This window comes from Zeus faber (genome assembly GCF_960531495.2).
Source record: "Zeus faber genome assembly, chromosome: 11".
NCBI classification, from domain to species: domain Eukaryota; kingdom Metazoa; phylum Chordata; class Actinopteri; order Zeiformes; family Zeidae; genus Zeus; species Zeus faber.
In genome coordinates, this window is record NC_137205.1 from 21,882,967 (window position 1) to 21,902,934 (window position 19,968).

At 44.1% G+C, this 19,968-nt stretch overlaps 1 protein-coding gene across 1 annotated transcript in view; it reads left to right on the forward strand.

Annotated features, from left to right (window-relative positions):
- Window positions 1-19,714, forward strand: part of LOC307236447 (shisa family member 6) — a gene marked incomplete at both ends in the record, with an annotated part of 62,973 nt that extends 43,259 nt beyond the window's left edge. The window contains 4 exons of the mRNA XM_080008872.1: window positions 8,915-8,977; window positions 11,548-11,568; window positions 13,817-13,945; window positions 19,122-19,714. Coding sequence (XP_079864998.1) covers window positions 8,915-8,977; window positions 11,548-11,568; window positions 13,817-13,945; window positions 19,122-19,714 — 806 coding nt within the window. The remainder of the gene's footprint in view (window positions 1-8,914; window positions 8,978-11,547; window positions 11,569-13,816; window positions 13,946-19,121) is intronic.
- Between the last annotated feature and the right edge of the window lie 254 nt (window positions 19,715-19,968).

Consider the following 19,968-nt stretch of genomic DNA (forward strand, 5'->3'; position numbering starts at 1 on the left):
GGGGGGGCTGACGCTGAGCCGTCAGAGTAAGAGATGGAGCTGACAAGGGGAGAAATTTAGAGGCGTTATGCTTTAGATTGATAATGGGGTCAGCGGCAACCATGCCAAAAACACAATATATGGAGCTTTTTTGAATGCATCTGCAATTTCAAAAGTGACCCCTTTCTGTTTTGGTTTGGGGTTTTTTCTGTGCATGTATAAATAATATACACTTCTTTCTTATGCATTATGCTCTGGCCTAATATCCATTCCAATAAAAAGGCAAATTTATTATTATTACACATTTCATACACAAGGGCAATTCAAGGTGCTTTACACAAGGTATTATATTGCATTGTCATATTATATCAATATTATATATTCGAAAGTCAAGGGAGAATTAAAGCGTAGAAATGAAAAGCTAAAAACAGATAAAGATGGGCCTACACACATTAAACATGGCATGACTCAAACCCGCCCCCCCACTTTGGTCGTTTGGGACTCGAACCCAACAAGAAACTCGTAAAAAAAACAGAATGTAAATGAATTGGGGAGAAAAAAAACGTCTTCCTATCTCAACCTCTGTGATCCATCACCATTCCAGATAGGGTTCCACACCAACAACAGACAGACAGACAGACAGAATCTGCATCTCCATGCAGTTGAAAGCGTTCCCAGCACCATTGAAAGTTTGCGTGACTGTGTGATTCTGCCTGATCATCGTGCAAACTTCTGAGTGACCTGAAATTAGCCGCGTTCAAACGACGCGTCCGCCCAAATTGAACTGCGGGATGTAAACATTTAGCTTATTTTTTTCTCATTGTGTTTACTTTCAATTAAATGTCAGCAGGCAGCCAACCTCAAAGTAATTTGCTGATCTCCATTGTAATTTCCATCCATCAGGAGGAATTTTCTCCTTTGTTAAATCGTTTCATCAGCTCCGCTTATTAACAGTCGCTTTGCGCCCAAATTCCCCCGCAATTAAGCAAAGGGGAAAAAAAAACACGGCGCCTAATTATTTCCACAAATCCCTGTGAAAAATAGTTTAATTGGTCATTCATCATCATTCATTCTGAATATATTATTGTTTCCCCCCGAACACGGAGCAAAACATCATGTCAAAATGCTTTATGAGCTGAATTGAATTATTGAATAAAACCACGTTATGAAATAATCTTTACAAAATGTTACATTAGCTCAACTCAAAAAAAGTTACTACGAAGTTGAACTGTCACACCAATCGGATGACCTTCAGATGATTGGTGTGTTGGTGTAGAAACTGCAATGCGCAGCCAAGGAATCTACAGGAATTTACTCAATTCTAACACAAGTCGGCATAAATCCTAAAAGCTTGATGGAAATTATCGGTTCCAATCAGTAGAAAATGTCAAATAATTTGCAGGGTTTACTTCAGCGGTTGAACGTTCAGAGTTTCAAATTGCTTTCTTCTGTTTGCTGCTGTTTCCTCTCAAAGGTTGAAGGATGGATGAATGGATAGATGGATGGGTGGATGGGTGGATGGATGGGTGGATGGGTGGATGGATGGATGGATGGGTGGATGGATGGGTGGATGGATGGATGGATGCATGGATGGATGGATGGATGGATGGAAGGGTGGATTTCTTTGGATTCTTTTGGTGCAAACATGCAGATCAAGATCATCCTTCGATGATCCAAGTGATGTCAAGTGAGAATGTGGAACCGTTTTGATAAAATGTGGTTATAAAGTGACTCTGGGATGGCAATAGAGCTGACGTGACTTCCGTAGACAACATTTTAAAGAAACAACAACAAATTACAACCAGGAGCAAGAAACTGAACTCCTCTGCGAAAACATCACCTCCATGTTGCTATGGAGTATGAGAAGAGGGTGGCAGAAGCTCTCAATCATATTGCAGAACCGGCAACGGGAGGCGGCGGAGAACAGAGCAAATGGCTGGAAGGACCTCGCCAATTGCATTCTGGAAATTTGCTGTCCCCTGGTGATAGGTTATCGTGCACGCGATCTGAAATAGACCACTTTCACGGCATGTTGTCACGCTGCTATTGTGAGTATGAATTTAGAACAAAAAATAAATTACTTAAACTTCGAATTAAGGATTAACCTCAATCATGCATTTTTCAATATTTATTTATAAATGAATGATTCAAATATTATTTAAGGAAAACACATTCAACACAATCTCAGGAGTACAGCACCATCCAAATGTAACCATTTCAAGCACAAATTGTGTTTCTAAATGGGTATTTTGTGCTGCAAAGTTCTGGAAATGCTTCTAAAACGTTAAAGCCTGATTCCTCAGAACTTCTGTTCCCAAAACCTTAATCTTTAATAAGTCATAGCTTCCAAAATATTTGCTTGATTCCCACAAGCGAAAGCTTGTTTTGGGTCACATATATATATATATATACCCCAACACCTTTTTCATCTTCCAGTATGTTCCTTGAAAAGTGTTAGACATGGCTGTGATAGTTTCTTTATTGACCTGGAATTGCCAGTGATTTTCTGAATGAGGGATATGAATCATTCCAGACCGACTTCCAGCTCTTTTTCCGCCCTTTCTCAAACATCTCTCACGCTGCAGGATCCAGACATGAAACAAGCCCTGACAGTTCAATTCAGCTCTCCGTCCCTTTTCCACCACTTTCTGTCGGTGGGCTCTCCAAGTCAAGGGGAGGGGGGGTCCCCGCACTCTGCAGCGGGGATAACGGCAGCTTTGTATGATGTTACTTCTGATATATTGAAGAAGACATCAGATAAATCTGTGCTTATCCTTGTTCGACACTCGCAGACTCCTCCAAAGAAGCTCCTTCCTCCCAACACCATCGGTCAACCTTTTGACATTCTGGGTAAGGACGTTTGGGTTTTGTCACTTGAATGTCAGGACAGGCCATTATCATCTGTCAACACCGCTTCGGGAAATGTGTGGCACTTTGGCACCTTCAATGTAGAGGAGGTGCAATGGCTCTATCAATCCCTCTATCTATCTATCTATCTGTCTATCTGTCTATCTATCTATCTATCTATCTATCTATCTGTCTGTCTGTCTGTCTGTCTGTCTGTCTGTCTGTCTGTCTAATGATAGTTGGTGAGGTGCAGGGGCAGTCTTAGTGATTTGGAGGACTCAGACAAAACCTAGTTGAGGCGCCTCCTCCACCTCAATGAAGGCATTCAAGCTTTCGTTTGTAGGTTTAGTTTGAACATCGGGGGCGAGACATTTGGCGGAGGGTCTGGTGTCCTCCCCCAGGAAATTTAGAGCGTCACTTCATTTACCTCATTCTGTTGAATTTTTATGCACAAATTTGTGCCTTTTCCCCATACATTTATGTAAATTTGTGGAAATGTATTTATGTAAAAGAAAACACTAAATTCAGGCAACAGGTTTCAAATTATTCAAATGATTATGGAATATAATGCGGTCAGGTACTCAGGCATTCTGTACAGCTTTCAAATATTTATTCTCCTGTAGATCAACTTTTCACATTTAATATTATCCCACATTTTGGCCATCACCCATGAAAACATTGATCAAATCTATAACAGAACAAGACCTACTTGTGTGCACACAATGCCAGAGGATAGGAGATGCTGTGCCGCTGAGATCCGCTGCACTGAGATCACAACCCTGTGTGTGTGTGTGTGTGTGTGTGTGTGTGTGTGTTTGTGCGGGGGGTGGGCGCCCAGCGGCACCAGGGCACAGCGGAGCCCATTGCGCCCTCTCCATGCGTAATGCATAATTTGCTCCCCTGTTGCTTCCTGTTTCCCAGCACCTATAGTTTATACTATTAAAATGGGGTTGTGTTTATCCTGCACACATGGATGGATGGATGGATGGATGGATGGATGGAGGGTTTAAGGATGGATGGTGGTTTGAAGGTTGGACGGATCGATGTACGGGTGAATGGATGGCTGGATGGCTGGATGGATCAGCAAATGGATTTATGGAGGGTTGAAGCTGGGGTGGATGAATGGATGGATGGCGGGTTAAAGAAATTAATGGATGATGGATGGATGGAGGCATGGATGCAAGCTTGAAAGGTGGATGTATGGATGGACGGTTGCAAGATGGATTGATGGATGAATGGATGGAGGGAGGGTGGAAGGACGGATGGATGCATGGAAGGGTGGATGGATTGCTGGAGCATGGGTGGGTGGATTACACAGAGACATTGCCTCAGGTTTATTTTGCTCATGTGGCACTTTTGGTCAATAGCGTGCCGGTGCATGTGCGTGTGTGTGTGTGTGTGTGTGTGTGCGTGTTTGTGTGTGTGTGTGTGTGTGTGTGTGTGTGTGTGTGTGTGTGTGTGTGTGTGTGTGTGTGTGTGTGTGTGTGTGTGTGTGTGTGTGCGCGTGTGCGTTTGCATGTATTGCCGATTACCTGCAGCACAGGGGGGCTGAACGAGCTGAGCAGCGTTCCCACCATCTCCTTGCGCTTTGCAGAATAATAGCAGGAAGTGTTTCCGTCCGTGTCCCCCGAGAGAAAGACCTTCACACTGGAGGGGGGTCATAGTGGGGTCCCTCCGTCCACCCACGCGGCACGTCCCGTGTTTTAACCGTTTTATGACAGCGGTGCCTGCATCGGCCGCCGCGTGTTTTACAGGTGCACGGCTTCTCCTCAAGGTGCTTAAGGGTCCCCACCTGAACTGATTCACGGTGGGATTTGCCTGGCTTTGAACGGTAATGGGGTCGGAAATTATAAATATTGAGGTAAAAAAGAAAAGGACCAGGGAAACCCGTGAAATCCTGTGAAATCTGTTCGACCTTTAAGGAGACGCAGGGCTACTCACTGTGGCAGAGGCGGTTTGAGGGGATTTCAGCAGCTTGGTGGGTTTATGTACAGGAATATACCCAGATATGAAAGGGGCATTAACTACCTTTTTTTGATGTAAAACAGCGTCAAAACATCCGGTGCCTCTCAAACAGATAGTGTGCTAGGCCTTCACTGGACATGCTTGATATCCCGTCCTTTCTAAGCCATGTTGACCAAAGCTGCTCTGTATCTATGCCCCCCCCAGAGAGCCCAGGCCTCCCTGACTGGCTTGCCAGAGACTTAAAACCTCTTTAAGTCTCTGAGGGATCAAGGCGTTTCAGAAAGTCACCTTGCTGCTATCTGGAACTACAATACCGTCGGACATGGAAGGAAGACTGGGGGTTTACCGAATGAAAAAAAAGCCAAATAACATGAGTTACGTGAAATGGGCAGCAGACGTTCACAAGTTGAAGGTTGCGTCTGAATGTTTCCCTGTATTTTTTTTTATGTGGGCTGATGAATCGGCACAAGATAACCTTGGCGAATCAGAAGCCTTGTGGACAAAAGCCGTCCCTGAATAAACATTAGTGGAAATAAAATACAGTTCAAAAATGCTTCTTTTTTTTTTTTTTTTTTTTTTTGCAACCTCGCATATTGTTCAGAGAGTCTTTCACAGAATGGTTTGGTACAAATACGTGCGTCATTTCGCCCCCTACTGGCAGCTTTCATTCTTGTTGGGAGATATTTTAGTGACTAATTGGCAAATAATTGCAACGAAATTGAATTGTCTTTTTTTTGTTTTGATCCCACGTTCACAGTACAAGCTTGTGATATTGTATTCATACACACAAATATCGCCGTCTAGGTAATTTGACCTCAACCCAACTGATGGAAACTCAAAATCATTTACATTGTGTTTATGGCATCACTGGTCTTTAAATTGGTTGGTTTCTTCTCGTAACCTTGAAATCTGTTCAATCACCGACTTACATTGCCACTCTACGAGTAATTATATTCAAACATCATACCTACAATCACACATACACATGCAAACAAACCCCAAAGTTATCTCACACTCTCGCATTCACGCCGCGCAATTGCTACCCAGGGAACTTTTGAACTGTAATTAAAAACTTGAAGTACCTTTTTTTTTAATCTCATTTAAAAAGAAAACGCTATACTGTAGTCGCACTGTATAGTTGCAGTCGCTCGGCTGGTTAACCATTAAAGACACGACTTTGCAATTAGGCATATAATAATAACAAAAAAAAAAAATGTTTATCAGGCGTAAAGTGCTTTTCAATCATCGGGGCTTATAGCGGGTTAATTGAGCTGAGCTTTCTGTAGCTGGTAAATAATTGGTCCCCTGATCAAACCGTGCTTCACTGGAAAGAGAAGAATGGCTCCGGGGAGAGCAAAGCTGAGGCCTGGTTTACATTTTTAATACTGCTATTTTGCTGCTTACATTTCCTTGGAGGAGTTGTGTTTCATTTATTCTGCTTTGGTGGAGATCAGTCCGGTGGAGGGCGGCCGGTGAATTCCGAAACCACCCGGCGCTCCTGTATGGAGAGAGTCGGTTGTCTTCTGGGCGATTTAAAGACACCGGTCTTCATTTCTGCTTTGTTTAATTCACATTAGCGTTCATATCAACAATTAACAATTAGGAGTAATGATTGTGTGAAGTCTTACTGAAACGCTGCTCGATAATGAACTATAATAACTCATTAGTTACCCTGTTATTAACAGTTGTGAGTTTGGAGTAAATTACAGATGACAACGATTTCACTTCATGTACTTCTGAATTCTCTATGATGCATTACATGGATACACTTTTTCTATTATGATAAATGAATCAACATCATTATACAATTATTTAGAATCACTATGTTTATTGGGCTAAGTACAAAGGCAGATTTTTTTTTGGAAATAGTTGGTGCATTGTAGCATGAACACAGAAGTAGTATAAAACAGAATGTTTAACAAAATACAGTAAATAAGGAATATGTTCCCCACGGGTATCAATAAAGTACTATGTTATATTAAATGATCTTATCTTATACACAACAATATCACATACTATACAGAGAAAGAGATAATTACAAATAGGCTTTGGACCAAAAATTGCTGAGCATGAATAGAAGTATGGGTATTTCTGTACATGATGACAAACAGTATACAACAGTATGGACACATGGGTTTGTCTAATTTATCACAGTAATTCCAATTATATTTAATAATAACTATATATAAAATGTATTTTAAAAATTACATAATTATCATTATTGTTATTGAAAATGATCATAATAGCAATAATAATAATAATAATAATAATAGTAATAATAATATTAATAATAAGTGAAATAAGTAATAGTGAAATAAGCCAAATTAATTGACCAAATTGCGAAAGTAAGAACACCATTGAGAGGATTTCCAAATCTTATCAAAGATCTGTCGTGAATCTCCCAAAATGTCAATGTTGAGTTTTCATCATCTTTAGTGCTCACACAGGATGATAGATGAAGGCATTAAAATGCAAATGAGGAGGGAGATTTAAAGCCCGCACGCCTTGTGTCATCCGCTCTCCGACGACAAAACCAGGTGTAATTGAGTAAGGGGAGTGTTTTCGCGCCGTGTGAGATGATTTTAATTTGGGTTTTTGCCGTCGAGCGACAGGCGAGGTTCCGGCTCCGCCTTGATCTGCTCGCTTTTCTTCTCCGGTGCGAACAACGAGAACATTGAACTCTCATCTAGTTTGGTGGGGGTTCGCCGTCTGTGTGTTGTTTTTTTTTTTCTGCGTCTGTTGCATCTGAGTAGATCTTGATCCATCACGTCAGCCAAACGAGGGTCAGTACCAATACGTCTGCTGCGTGCTGAGGAGGAAGCTGCTCCCGAAACAGAGTTAGGGACCGTGCGCAAGTAGACGACGATAAAGCTCTGCGTCCAACGCAGCAACCCGAATCCAAATGGTGTTCTTGGTGCATGTATATATGTAATATATGGAATTCATCCTATTTATGCGTTTGACTCATTGTACAAGATTGTCTTTGGCAGTGCTCATAATTAATATTGACATTCTAGTGTTTATTTTAGATTCTTGGACTCGCTGCATTCTGATTGGAAGGTCAGCCTCCACTGGCTCAAAGGTCCAAATATTCCAACCGGCATGAATTTCGGCAGTGAGCGTGGTGGACGTGGAGCTACCACTGGCACGCTGGAAAACTTCCTTTCATTAACTTTTCATTAATGAGGGGGTGCTCAAACATTTTTGGCCCCATGACCCCATTCCTAGGTCCCAAAATTCTCACAATTCTGCAATTTGCAGCAATTGTAATAGAGAAAATGTATTTTTTTAAATAAATGTATTATTATTATTATTATTATTATTATTATTATTATTATTATTATTATTATTAACATTATTATTCCTATTATTATTATTATTATTATTATTATTTTTTTTTTTTTTTTAAATTATTATTATTATTATTATTATTATTATTATTATTATTATTATTATTATGGAGCTTTCACTATTAGTTGTAATGTATCACAAATCACATTTTGGCCTAGGCCTACTTTGGGCATAATCACCGGGTGCGTTGCATTGACATTTCACTGCTTTTATGTATGGAAGTATGTATATGTAGGTGATGAATAAACCTCTTGAATCATGAGAAGCAACAGATTGAGACTGAATAATAATCTTTCTCAATTCACTTCCAGAATGTAAATTACTGGTCAAAGTGCAGATACTCTATTCCACATAGTATATTAAGAAACTGCTTAATGTGAATTTGAGTATTTAATCATAACTTAGAGCATGGAGGGAGCTCAAATTGATTAAATACAAATGATGATGAGTTTGAAACCTATTGTATTGAAAATATATCAATATCTTATGTCCCCAGATGTTTGCAAAATGTCAGAGGAAATGTCTCCATGTCCATATCTAGTGAACCCACGTGGGTGGGGGGGGGGTGACCCCAAGGTCAAGAATGACTGCCTTTAAATACTATATAATTTATATTAAACTGCACAGTGACGAATTACAATTCCCTCCTGGTCCAAAATTTTGATGCACAGCTTTTTCATAGAATGTGTCGATGAACACCCAAATTATGATCATTAGGCAAATTGTGTTAATTTTCTACACTAACACTAATCTCTGTTATTCCTCACACTAGGTAACCACCAACATGACTATCAGCACAGTCACCTGGACCTGACGGTGCTCACGCCCAAATTAGGTAAGCACGCATGGAAATCAATCCATTAAGTGGAGATTAGGTAGTACGTATTTGTACCTGTAGATGTGCAGGGCTTTTTCTAATGCATGGATTTCCTCAATCCCAGCACAACATTTGTTTTTCCATGGCTTCAAAAGACGCTTCTGGGATTTGTAATTTGATTGAGATGCCAGAGAAAATATATGAGCTGTCTCAGAAACAGGAAGTAATCAAAAAGGTGTCGATTTTTTTTTTTCCGGGGTAATTTTAAAACTGCTTCGAATGACGAGCACGGAAAAACAACAACATTTCCCTCAGAGGGAAATTTGAAAATCATCAGACGACAATAAAGACGGATGGCGGTGGGGGAAAATGAAAAACCAAATTGTGAGATAATCAAAAGATGATCTGTGGCTGGTGACGTTATTATGATGTTATTATTGCTGTTACTGAACCCCATTTATTTCTTCCCGAAATGGGATTTTTTTGTGAAAGGAGAAGCAGCGTTGAATGCGGTGGAATTACAGAGAGGTCAAACCTCTAAACTAGCCATTAGGGAGGAATTTGGTGTCTTTTGTCTCCGCCGCCCGTACACATATCCAAAATGGCCAAGGCCGTAGTTAATGTGACCAGATTGGAGCTGAGAGTGGATCCCTGTGCAGACTGTCGGGGGGTTGATACAAAATAAAATTTCTTATTTTATTCCTTTTAATAAAATATATATAATAATATAATAAATTATATTATAAATTATATTATCATTAAATTATAACAATGTTAATATTATATTATATAACCCATCTCTCCGGGGCTTGACCCCTAATAATGAGACAAAAGCTATTGCTTTCGTCAAAGAAAAACTGATGTCATTGGTGTGTGGATGTCATGGATCTGCCGCACTCACAGACATGATGAATAAAATATGTATTCGGGGCAGTTCCGACATGCCGTCGTCCAAGTTTGATCCAGATCGGCCCATTATTGTGGAATAATTTGTAAAAAACTGAATCTTTCATCATCGCATGCGCAAATGAGGGCTCGGGCAGTTCACATGATGGCATCGCAGCCTAGTGATTGGTCAACAATCGGGACCTCACCAAGGTGGCGCCACGTGCAGATGTAAGTGATGTCAGAGCTTTATGGATGTCATGGATCCGACGAACCCACAGACAAGATGAAACCAACTCGGGGCGGACCCAACATGGCGTCGTTGGAGTTTCATCCAGATCGGCGGTTCAGTCTTGTGGAAGAAGTTTGTGATCAACAGTCGCCACCTCGCCAAGGTGGCGCAACGCACAGACGTATAAACCCTTGTGCGCATGCGCATGTGACGGAGTACACAGATCACGTGATAGCACTGCAGTCTACCCGGCCGTTGCGCGTGAACTTCCGCACTCGCAAAATATACCGGGACGCTGCGCTCTCCACGGACCGGTGACGGCTCCGGCAGGCGGCGTCAGCTGAATGCAATTCGCCCCCGTTTTTTTCGTTTGATCGCAATTATCCCTGTGGCAAAGTGAATAATCCGTGCATCCATGCGCCAGCGGGAGCGCGTTGCAGGCTCTGTGGAGCGCGTGCACACACACAGGCTCCGCAGACATAGGACACACAGGGCGTTGTGGTTTCGCTCAAGGTAGGGGTAGGCAGTAGTGGTAGCAGTAGGCTGTATTTTTTCCTCGCAAAAAACCTGCAGGCGTAACGTAACTGGCCTTCCTGTTTGGATGTAATTCGTAAATAGTCTTAAGAACACTGAATTCGTGTAAGTCTCATTTTGATCCATAGATTTGTACATTTGAGTTTATTTATATTTAAAGGTTAATGAAATACATTATTATTGTGAAGGCAGTTTTCTATTGATTTACAATGCGCAATAAAATAATTCTGTTCCCCAAATTAGATAAATAATCTTGATAAATAATCGTGATCACCAATATTGAATAAAATATAAGATTCTCATTTCATCCTATTATCATGCAGCCCTAATTCAGAACGATAACCACTGTCAGTTGAGGCATAGGAAATACACCCACAGCCGCAGACTCCGCCGATCATGGAATTACACTGTAACCCGGCGGGAAGACAACACACGGAACAGAGAACCAAAGCACACTTGTCCATTGAACTTTAAGAAAGGGCCGACTACCCTGGAGCCCGTGTATTGCTGCCTGCAGCTATATTATTATGATTATGATTATTATTATTATTATTATTTATAATAAAAATGAAGAAAATATTTTATACAATTTGTATTATTCGATTATAATAGTATTAATATGAGATATTATTTATTATTTTATTTGTTATTATTAGGATCATTATAATCATCAGTACACGTCTTTTCAACTGTTTTTTCTTTAAGTGTTTCCCACGCCATATAACGCTCTTTCAACAAGGAACTTAATTTTCGATGTGAACCCGAGTTACAACCGCGTAATTCAGCGCCGTAGGCCACATGTTGCAGTGTGTCACGTTAGCGGTGACGGGGGAAATTTTAAAGCCGAAAAAAAACTCCAGTGAGCCCTGTGTTTGATGATGCATTCTGTGAACCTTGTGTTGCTATTGATTCTTTCTTTCTCACTTGGATTCGATAGCCCACAGACAATTAAGATACGGTAAGTAATACACATGTACATGGTGTATACTGTACTGTATGTGTATTCTGTTTCTCTCTCTCTCACACACACACACACACACACACTCTCTCTCTCTCTCCGGCATGTCTCGTACTCTCGTCCTCACTCAGGGCATTTGATCGACAGGCAGATGAGTATTTTGGATGGGATCAATCTGACAGTCAATAGTTCCTCTCTTTCCTCCTTTATTTCTTTCTTTCTTCCTTTATTTCTTTCTTTCTTTCTCTCCTTCTTTCCTCCTTATGTTCGCTGTTTTCCAACCCGGGTCGTATTTGAATGTCGGCTCCTCTCATGTATAACAGTTCAAAGCCGAGGCGCTTTACTGTGGAGAAACTTACCACTCTGCTGCAGCTTCTCAATGTGCTGTGCAGTCCAAGTTTGATCTAAAATTAAACTCACATTTGATCATATTACATTTAACATATTGGAGCTACTTTTTACAAAAAGTATCTTTTTTTTTTTTTTTTACAAAAGGGGCAGGCCAGTAGGAAGCGACGCAACTTCCTGTTTCTTTACACAGATGTAGCCCAAAGAGCTGATTGCGAAAGTGCAAAATAGTAAAATGATAACATATGACGACTGATTGTATTGTGAATTTACCATTTTCGAAAAGGAGGAGGTTTTTTTTTCGAAGGCTTCAACGTTTGCCCCATTGGGCGTCATTTCAGCACGGTGAGAAGCTGCAGCAGAGGGGTAAGTTTCTCCATAGCGAAGCGCGCTGGAGTGAGTTCGCGAGGGAGTATGTGCTGTGAACACTTATACATGACAGGGGCCGACATTTTAATGAGGCCTGGGTTGAAAAGGTAAATGGTGAACTTATCCTTTAATTCCAACACCGCCTCTCCATCTGTGCTCGCTGACCAAGGTCATTTGCACATAAATATATTTCTGTCCTCTGTTAAAGACATTGATTCTACCATCGTTTGTTCCTTGAATCCACCTCCCTGGATGAATCCACACTCCCCTTTTAAAGAACACACACACACACACACACACACACACACACACACACACACACAACCTCCACCTAACTTCATCAGTGTCTCCCTCCATATGTTCCCCGGTCACTGTCCTCTTTTGCTGCGGTATTCATCCAGCGCTATATTTAAATCTACATTACCCCCAGAGTCCCTGAAACTATGCACCTCCACCCCCAAGCCACCACCACCTCCACCAGCACCACCCACCACCACCGGCAGCAGCGCCACCTCTCCTTCCCGACCCGTGACCGGGTGTCCCACATATACTGTGCTGCACCACGCCGTGCGCTGAACCGAAAACCGGTGGCAGACCGCCCGCGTCCCCGGCTTCCCGTTAATCCCGAGCTGTCGTTCAAACCCAGCAGGACTGGCCCGACGCCGTGTGGGATTCAGGATTGGGAGGTTGAAGAGGCTTTTTCTGGTCCACTTCCGTCAAAGCTGATTTGGAGAAGAAAAAAAAAAAACAAACGCTGCTGGCGTGTCGGTGGCCAGCGGCCTCTCTGTTTGACTACAACACCCCACCCCCCCCCCCCCCCCCCCCCCCCAAAACAACAAGTCAGTGCTTTGCTCGGGTCCAGAGCAGCAGCTGATGACTACCCGTCTCCATGAAAGCTGCTTGTTATATTCCCCTTTGATTTTCGGGTTCTCTGCGCAAATTTTTAGCCCCATCTTTTTTTTTTTTTCTATGACAGGAGCTGCAGCAGCAGAACTCAGGGTATTTCAGAGTAATAGTATTGCAGTACAGTAATATTACAGTACAGTACAGTAGTATTCATGTCGTATTACATGTGTATAACTGTCTTAATACCGTATTATTACTGTCTTTTTACAGTGATATTACTTTATTACGGTAGTATTACTGTCCTATTACAGTATTACATTCTTAGTGCAGTAGTATTACATTATTATTACAGTGTTTTTGCTTTCTTATTACAGGTGGATTATCCTCCTATTATAGTGGTATTTACTGTCTTTTTACAGTAGTGTAACCTATTTACCTAAAAACAACTCATACACATTGTAAATTTACCGAAGGCGTCTCTGATGTGGTATGACATCACCCCCACATGCACCACCCCTTCACCCCCCCCCCCCCCGTGTCAGAACATACCGGTTGATTGTGGACTGATTGCACTGCGTCAATCTCACTCCCCCCCATGCCCTTCCCTGCCACCCTCCACCCACACCACCACCACCCCCCTCCACCCATGCACCCCCCCCCCCCCCCCCGCCCCCCCTTCCAACAGAGCGGCCCCAGCGGATGAACAACATCCTGACGTCGGCCACGGAGCCCTACGACCTGTCCCTGTCCCGGTCCTTCCAGAACCTCAGCCACCTGCCGTCCTCCTACGAGCTGCCCATCAAGCCCGACCTAAGTAAATACTCCTCCTCCCGAGAGAGATTCAGCAGGCGGTCCTCCCCGTGCGCTACGGCCGCCCGCCCGCCCGCCCGGCTCGACCGTCCGGTGGGCGCGCGGAGGGCGAGAAAAAAAAAAAATTTAAATTGCGAGGGCAGAGGTTGATCCTCGGCCCCGGAAAAGCGCCGCGGGATCGCTGGATGCACCGTGACCGGCTCCGCTGATCCGTCAATTACGCCGAGACGCGCATAGGGGGCAATGCCGTTAGCCTTCCAGATGTCTGAGGAGTGAATATTTCTGAGAAAGCTCTCAGCTCACTTTTTTCGTTGGAGAAGAACCTCTGAAATGCATGAGCATGTGTTTCGGAACCGCCATAATCAGCCACCCCCCCCCCCCGCCCCCCGCCCGCCCCGCCCCGAGCCCCCCCCCCCACACACACACACACACTCCATTCGTTCTATCGGCTCACTTAACCGGCGACAAATTGGCCTGTGATTTGGCTCCATCTGTGGCCCGTGTCGTGTTGTTAATGTCTCCTAATGACACATTAGCGGAGGTTTCTTCGGCTCGGCAGTCCGTATATGGCTTTAATGTGTCGCCGTGGCGACCTGGGTCTGCTCGCCCATCTTCATTGAAACGTTTTTTCCGACAGAACGGCGACGTGGCGCCCGTCGCTCTGCGGCCAAATCGTGAAACGGTTGTGTTCCCTTTGCGGTTGCCAATTTCGTCGTTTCTTAATGTCCACAGTGGACACACTTGGGAACCTTTAACCGGGAGCAATTATTTCGGTTTCATTTTCGGAAACAACTTCTCGCTCACGGCACGTGGAAACAAGCGGATAAAACCTGGTGAAAGCGTAGACTCTAAACTCGTCAATCGATTTGTGTGTCTGTTACAGGAAATGTCCTTGATGTTTTACCACACGAATGTGACGACAACTTCTCGATGCGCGTTGCCCAGAGAAGATTTGAACATATACTGTAAACAAAGGTCTTAGGTCGATAGGTCAGACTCCAAGGTTGTCGATAAATCTTTTTTTCCTCTTCTCTCTTTATAAATCTGACTCAGGGAATTCCTTTGGGCCGAACAAAAAAAAAAAAAAAAAAAAAAAAAAAAAAAAGAAATGGTTCCAAGCGTTGATGGTGAAACCTCCTTTGATTTCGGCGGAGGGCACGTTCAGGAGGTGAGGCCGTCGGACGGTGGGCCGGGGGCCAACGCTCGCTCCGGATCAGCCCGCCCCCAAATTTTCCCCTCGGATCAATGAAACAATCGACAAGCAAACCCCAGAGAGTCGTGTCGTCAAAATCATCTTCGGACGCTTCCCCTCGCGCCGAGAAATAATTCATTTTTACCTTTTTCGACGGCGGATGCATCATTTCTGCTCTCTTTAACACAAATAAACGACCTTGAGAGAGAGAGCGAGAGAGAGCGATAGAGAGAGGGAGAGAGAGAGTACCAGCGTCGGTGAAAGGTGTGTTTTTATTACTACTTCCCCCCCCTACTGTAAGAGTGAGTGGAAGTGATTGTTCTAATGCAGCTCATTATCGCGGCGTTTGACTCCGCTGTCGTCCTTCAGCCTCATTCACCGGCTGCTCATAACCTGCGGATATGGAAATGAGCAAAACACCTTTTTCGCTGCACTCGATGTGTTTTTTCGTCGTTGTTTTGACATTTTTCTACCTTATCTGCTCTGGGAGATTGGTTCTCACCTCGTCCGCGCACGCCCGCCCGTCCGCCCGCACGCCTGCACGCACGCACGCACTCCGGCCCAGCCGCCCGCAAGCACGCACCGACGCGCGCACACAGAAATAACCACGAGGGCAAATCATATCATATCGCAGCACAGAGGTGGTTATTCGGTTTTGAAAGGGGACTCGCTTCCCCCGGAGAATTTGTGGAACAAGCTCCAGCCAGTTCTCTCCTTTGAGGACAGACCTTCATGTCTTCCTACGAACCGTCATGTTGTCTTGGGGTCGGGGAAAGGGCCCCGCCGTGCTCTTTTGGAAAAAGGCCAGAAAGTAATACAATTTGTTGGGGGTTTTTTAATGAAAGCATCCGCAGGGATGATGACTAAATTAAATTAGTCTGGTTGATTTCGAATGCATGTTCTCGTTGAACGCGTGTGTGTGTGTGTGTGTGTGTGTGTGTGTGTGTGTGTGTGTGTGTGTGTGTGTGTGTGTGTGTGTGTGTGTGTGTGTGTGTGCGCGTGTGTGCGCGTGTGTTTGTGTGTGTGTGTGTGTGTGTGTGTGTGTGTGTGTGTGTACCTCTGTGGATGATTGTGCATGTGTGTCTGTGTGTGAGTGTGTGTCTACCTCCGTGGTTGTGTGTGTGTGTGTGTGTGTGTGTGTGTGTGTGTGTGTGTGTGTGTGTGTGTGTGTGTGTGTGTGTGTGTTAGAGCCTCTGTGATTGGTTGTGCCTGTGTGCGTGTGTGTGTGTGTGTGTATGTGTGTGTGTGTGTGCGTGTGTTTGTGTGTGTACGTGCCTCAGGGGTTGGCTGTTCATATGTGTGTGTGTGTACACATTTTAACGTATCTTTATCTGTCTATGAGTGGTCACGTGTGTGTTTCTGTCTCACATGTGCATTTTTGTGTGTTTCCCTACATGCATGATGCAAATACGTTTGGCCGCGTGTTGAATGCACATGTCTGCCTGTTTCCATGCATGTATGCGTCCATGTGTGTGTTTGTGTGTGGGTGTGTGTGTGTGTGTGTGTGTGTGTGTGTGTGTGTGTGTGTGTGTGTGTGTGTGTGTGTGCGTAGGTATTATCCCGCCTGTCCTTCAGCGTGTTAGCGTTAGCGCTCCAACATGGAGGGCTGCAGTGCTGGAGAAAAGAAAGATCTAATGTGACTGCGGCTTCCACCTCCTTAATCAGCCTGAAAAGGATTAAAGCTGCCCTAAGAACAAACGAGCCTCCTTAATCCTCACAGCCGGAAAATGCAAAACGATAGTCACCCCCGTGTATACACACACACTCACACACACACACACACACACACACACACACACACACACACACACACACACATACACACACACACACACACACACACACACACACACACACACACACACACACATGCACGGGATTTGCTTTAGCCACCCTTCTACCAATCTTTTATGAAGATAATTTTGTAATTGATGTTTCGCACGTGTTTGTGTATTATGTAATTAGACTGGACTGGACACAGCAGATTTTTTCCGACTTTTAATGAACCTAATCCTGCAGAGTCATAGTCTGGCTTTAATTAGTGCTGAAGAGAGCCACTCGTTCCGCGTGTCTATGTTACATTTGATGGAAGGTCCCGGACCCTTTGGCATCCCTAAGTGGTGTTGAAGTGACAATTTATTTGAGTTATTTGGAGAGGGTGCCCCAAGCCATGGGCACTGACAGTAACACTAACTTTCTTACCGCTGATATTGATCCCAACATCTTAACTTTATGTATCGGCTGATATATAGTGCTGAACCGCATCATTACATCCAGTACTTATGAACAGACTTGAACCGTAACGAACCCGAATGATGATCAGGAAGTATACATTATATTCCATTAAATACATTTAATGGAATTTTGCTCATTTTGCTTACTATCTGATTCTTTAATATCAGATTTTTTTTTGTTATCAATATGTTATGATATTATATTATATTACTATGTTTTTGCTATATATACTCTAATATCCTAATTTAGCAAATATGAGACTAAAATACGATACCAGGATCAGTATCAATGCTTTCCTGGTTGTAAGAGTGTAAACAACAATATAAAGGATTGGATAAAGAGGCATATTATAATACTTTATATTATAGATCATATTATGGTGGCAGTCTGTATAAGGGATTTTCTGTCACATGATTGTCAGATAACCGACTCCCAGCAAAATCGCTCCTGACACTTGCGGCCGACCTATTAAAAGTGCTCCGGGCCATCCATGGCTTGTCGATCAATTTCAACGTCCATCGCCTCTGGTCGAGCGTGGTTGACATTTTCTACCATAATGTCACATTCAAACTAACTAGGAAAACAAACTACAGCGTGTTGCCACAGGCCAAATTTAGGCCTCCCTCATTAGTAATGCACTGAGCTGGGGACATGAAACTCCCTGATGGAGGGAGAATGAGGTGACCTTCTGTAGCCAGGCAGGGCTGTCTCTCCTAGGGAGATAGCTTTGCACAAACATGTGGACAAAAACAAAAATCCAATCCGCTCATCTCAACACGCCAAAACACGGTGTGGCCCCAATACGGGTATTTGACTAAAGCATATTTTTGTTGTTGCTGTTTGGTTTTTCTGTTTTTGTAGCAGAGGGAAAAAGTACCCCAGGCCAAATTAGACAATTATCTGTTCTATAGGGAGGCAGAATTATAGTTCCCATGAGAGGATAGAAAAATTTATACAGGAAAACTTGTGAAAAGGCAATCCAAAAACAACACAATAGCACCCGTCCCAAAGCCAAATATAAGGTCTTACTGCCTTTACCACAAATTCCCTTTTCGCCGTTGGTAACCATTTCCCATCTTTACTGTATTGCACAGGGATTCTGAGATGATGAAACAATTTGTCTCCCTCCGAGACCAAGACAACCTTTGCATTGTTTTTGGGTAGTTCTTAGGTGTTATTGTGGGGATGAAGATGAGACAGGAGTGGAAACCGGTGAAACCGAAATGTTGATAGGGAGTTTGTGTCGGCTATGGCGGACATACAGTACGGTATAATTGACACAAGTACAATAAAGCTGAATAAGAGTCCGACGGGTGCCATGGGCTTGGATTTACCCCTTTTAGGAAAAGGTGGACTTTAAGTAGAATGTGAACGCAGAACTTGTGGGGAAATCAATGGGGAAAATGTTGAACAGTTTGCCTTTCACATCAAGGGCATGTTAACACAAAGTGAAGGGTTCCGGTTGTTCTCTGGCAGATGAGATGAATAGCTAGACGTGGTGGCGAGGCAGCACGATCAGAGTAATTGTTGCGATGGGGATGTATCGCAGGGTGTTAATGGCACTCTTCACGCTGAAGGGCACATATGCTAATGAGGCTGGAGGATGCAGGAGAAAGGTTTGAGAGATTTGATGGTGTTTGAAAAGGATTCTATAGCTGGTGACGCCGGTTAAAAGTATGGAATACGTATTTCTCTGGCCCTATCTCCTTCCTAAAATGTCTCTCTTTCCCTTTCCCCCCTGTCTCCTTCTCAGATGATAAGGATGTGGATGAGTACTACATGAGGAAGCACCACCACGCCGATTTTGGAGGCCGGGGGCCGACGCACATGGTGAAGCTGAATGAAGAACCGCAGCAGCAGCGGCAGCGGCCTCGGCGCGTCCAGAGGACCATGTCCCAGGACCACGTGCTGTCCCCTCCGAGGACGCCCCGCCGCGGGGACTACGGCTTGTCCTCGTACGGGGGGATGGCGGCCGCGGCGTACGGCAGCAGCCGCCACCTCTCTGAGGAGCAGCTGCTGTCGGCCGACCGCCTCCACTCCCAGGAGCCCCTGCTGTCCCCGGCTATGCGGCGCGACAAGTTCCGGGAGAAGGCCATGGCACGGGCCATGTCGCACGCGGACATGCTGATGCCCACCACACCCGTCATGGACCGCCACAAGATGACCAAGATGCACTCCCATCCCAGTGCCTCCAACGACTCGTACAACACGCTGACGGTCAACCACCAGACCACCTCCAAGAGGCAGGCGTTTGCCTCGCGACGAACTCACACGGTGGACCACCTGCAGTTTGTCCCGGGCCCCCACAACTACCGCACTGCCAGTAAGAACGAGGTCACGGTTTAGCCCCAAACTCCGCTTGGCCGAGTCATTCCAACGGCCGGACAGTGGACGACTGGAGAAGCGGCAAGATCCAAAACCAACTGCTTTAGGTAGTTTTTTGTTTCAAAAGACACCGCGTTGCAATTTAAACTCTTTTTTGCAATTTGAACTCTTTTTTGCTTTTGTAGCACAAGCTTCCTGTGCCGCCCAGATTCGGGGTCACCGTAAAACTAGGTATCAGCGCTGAAATGTTTCTCCAGAGTGACGGGAGGGCTCCG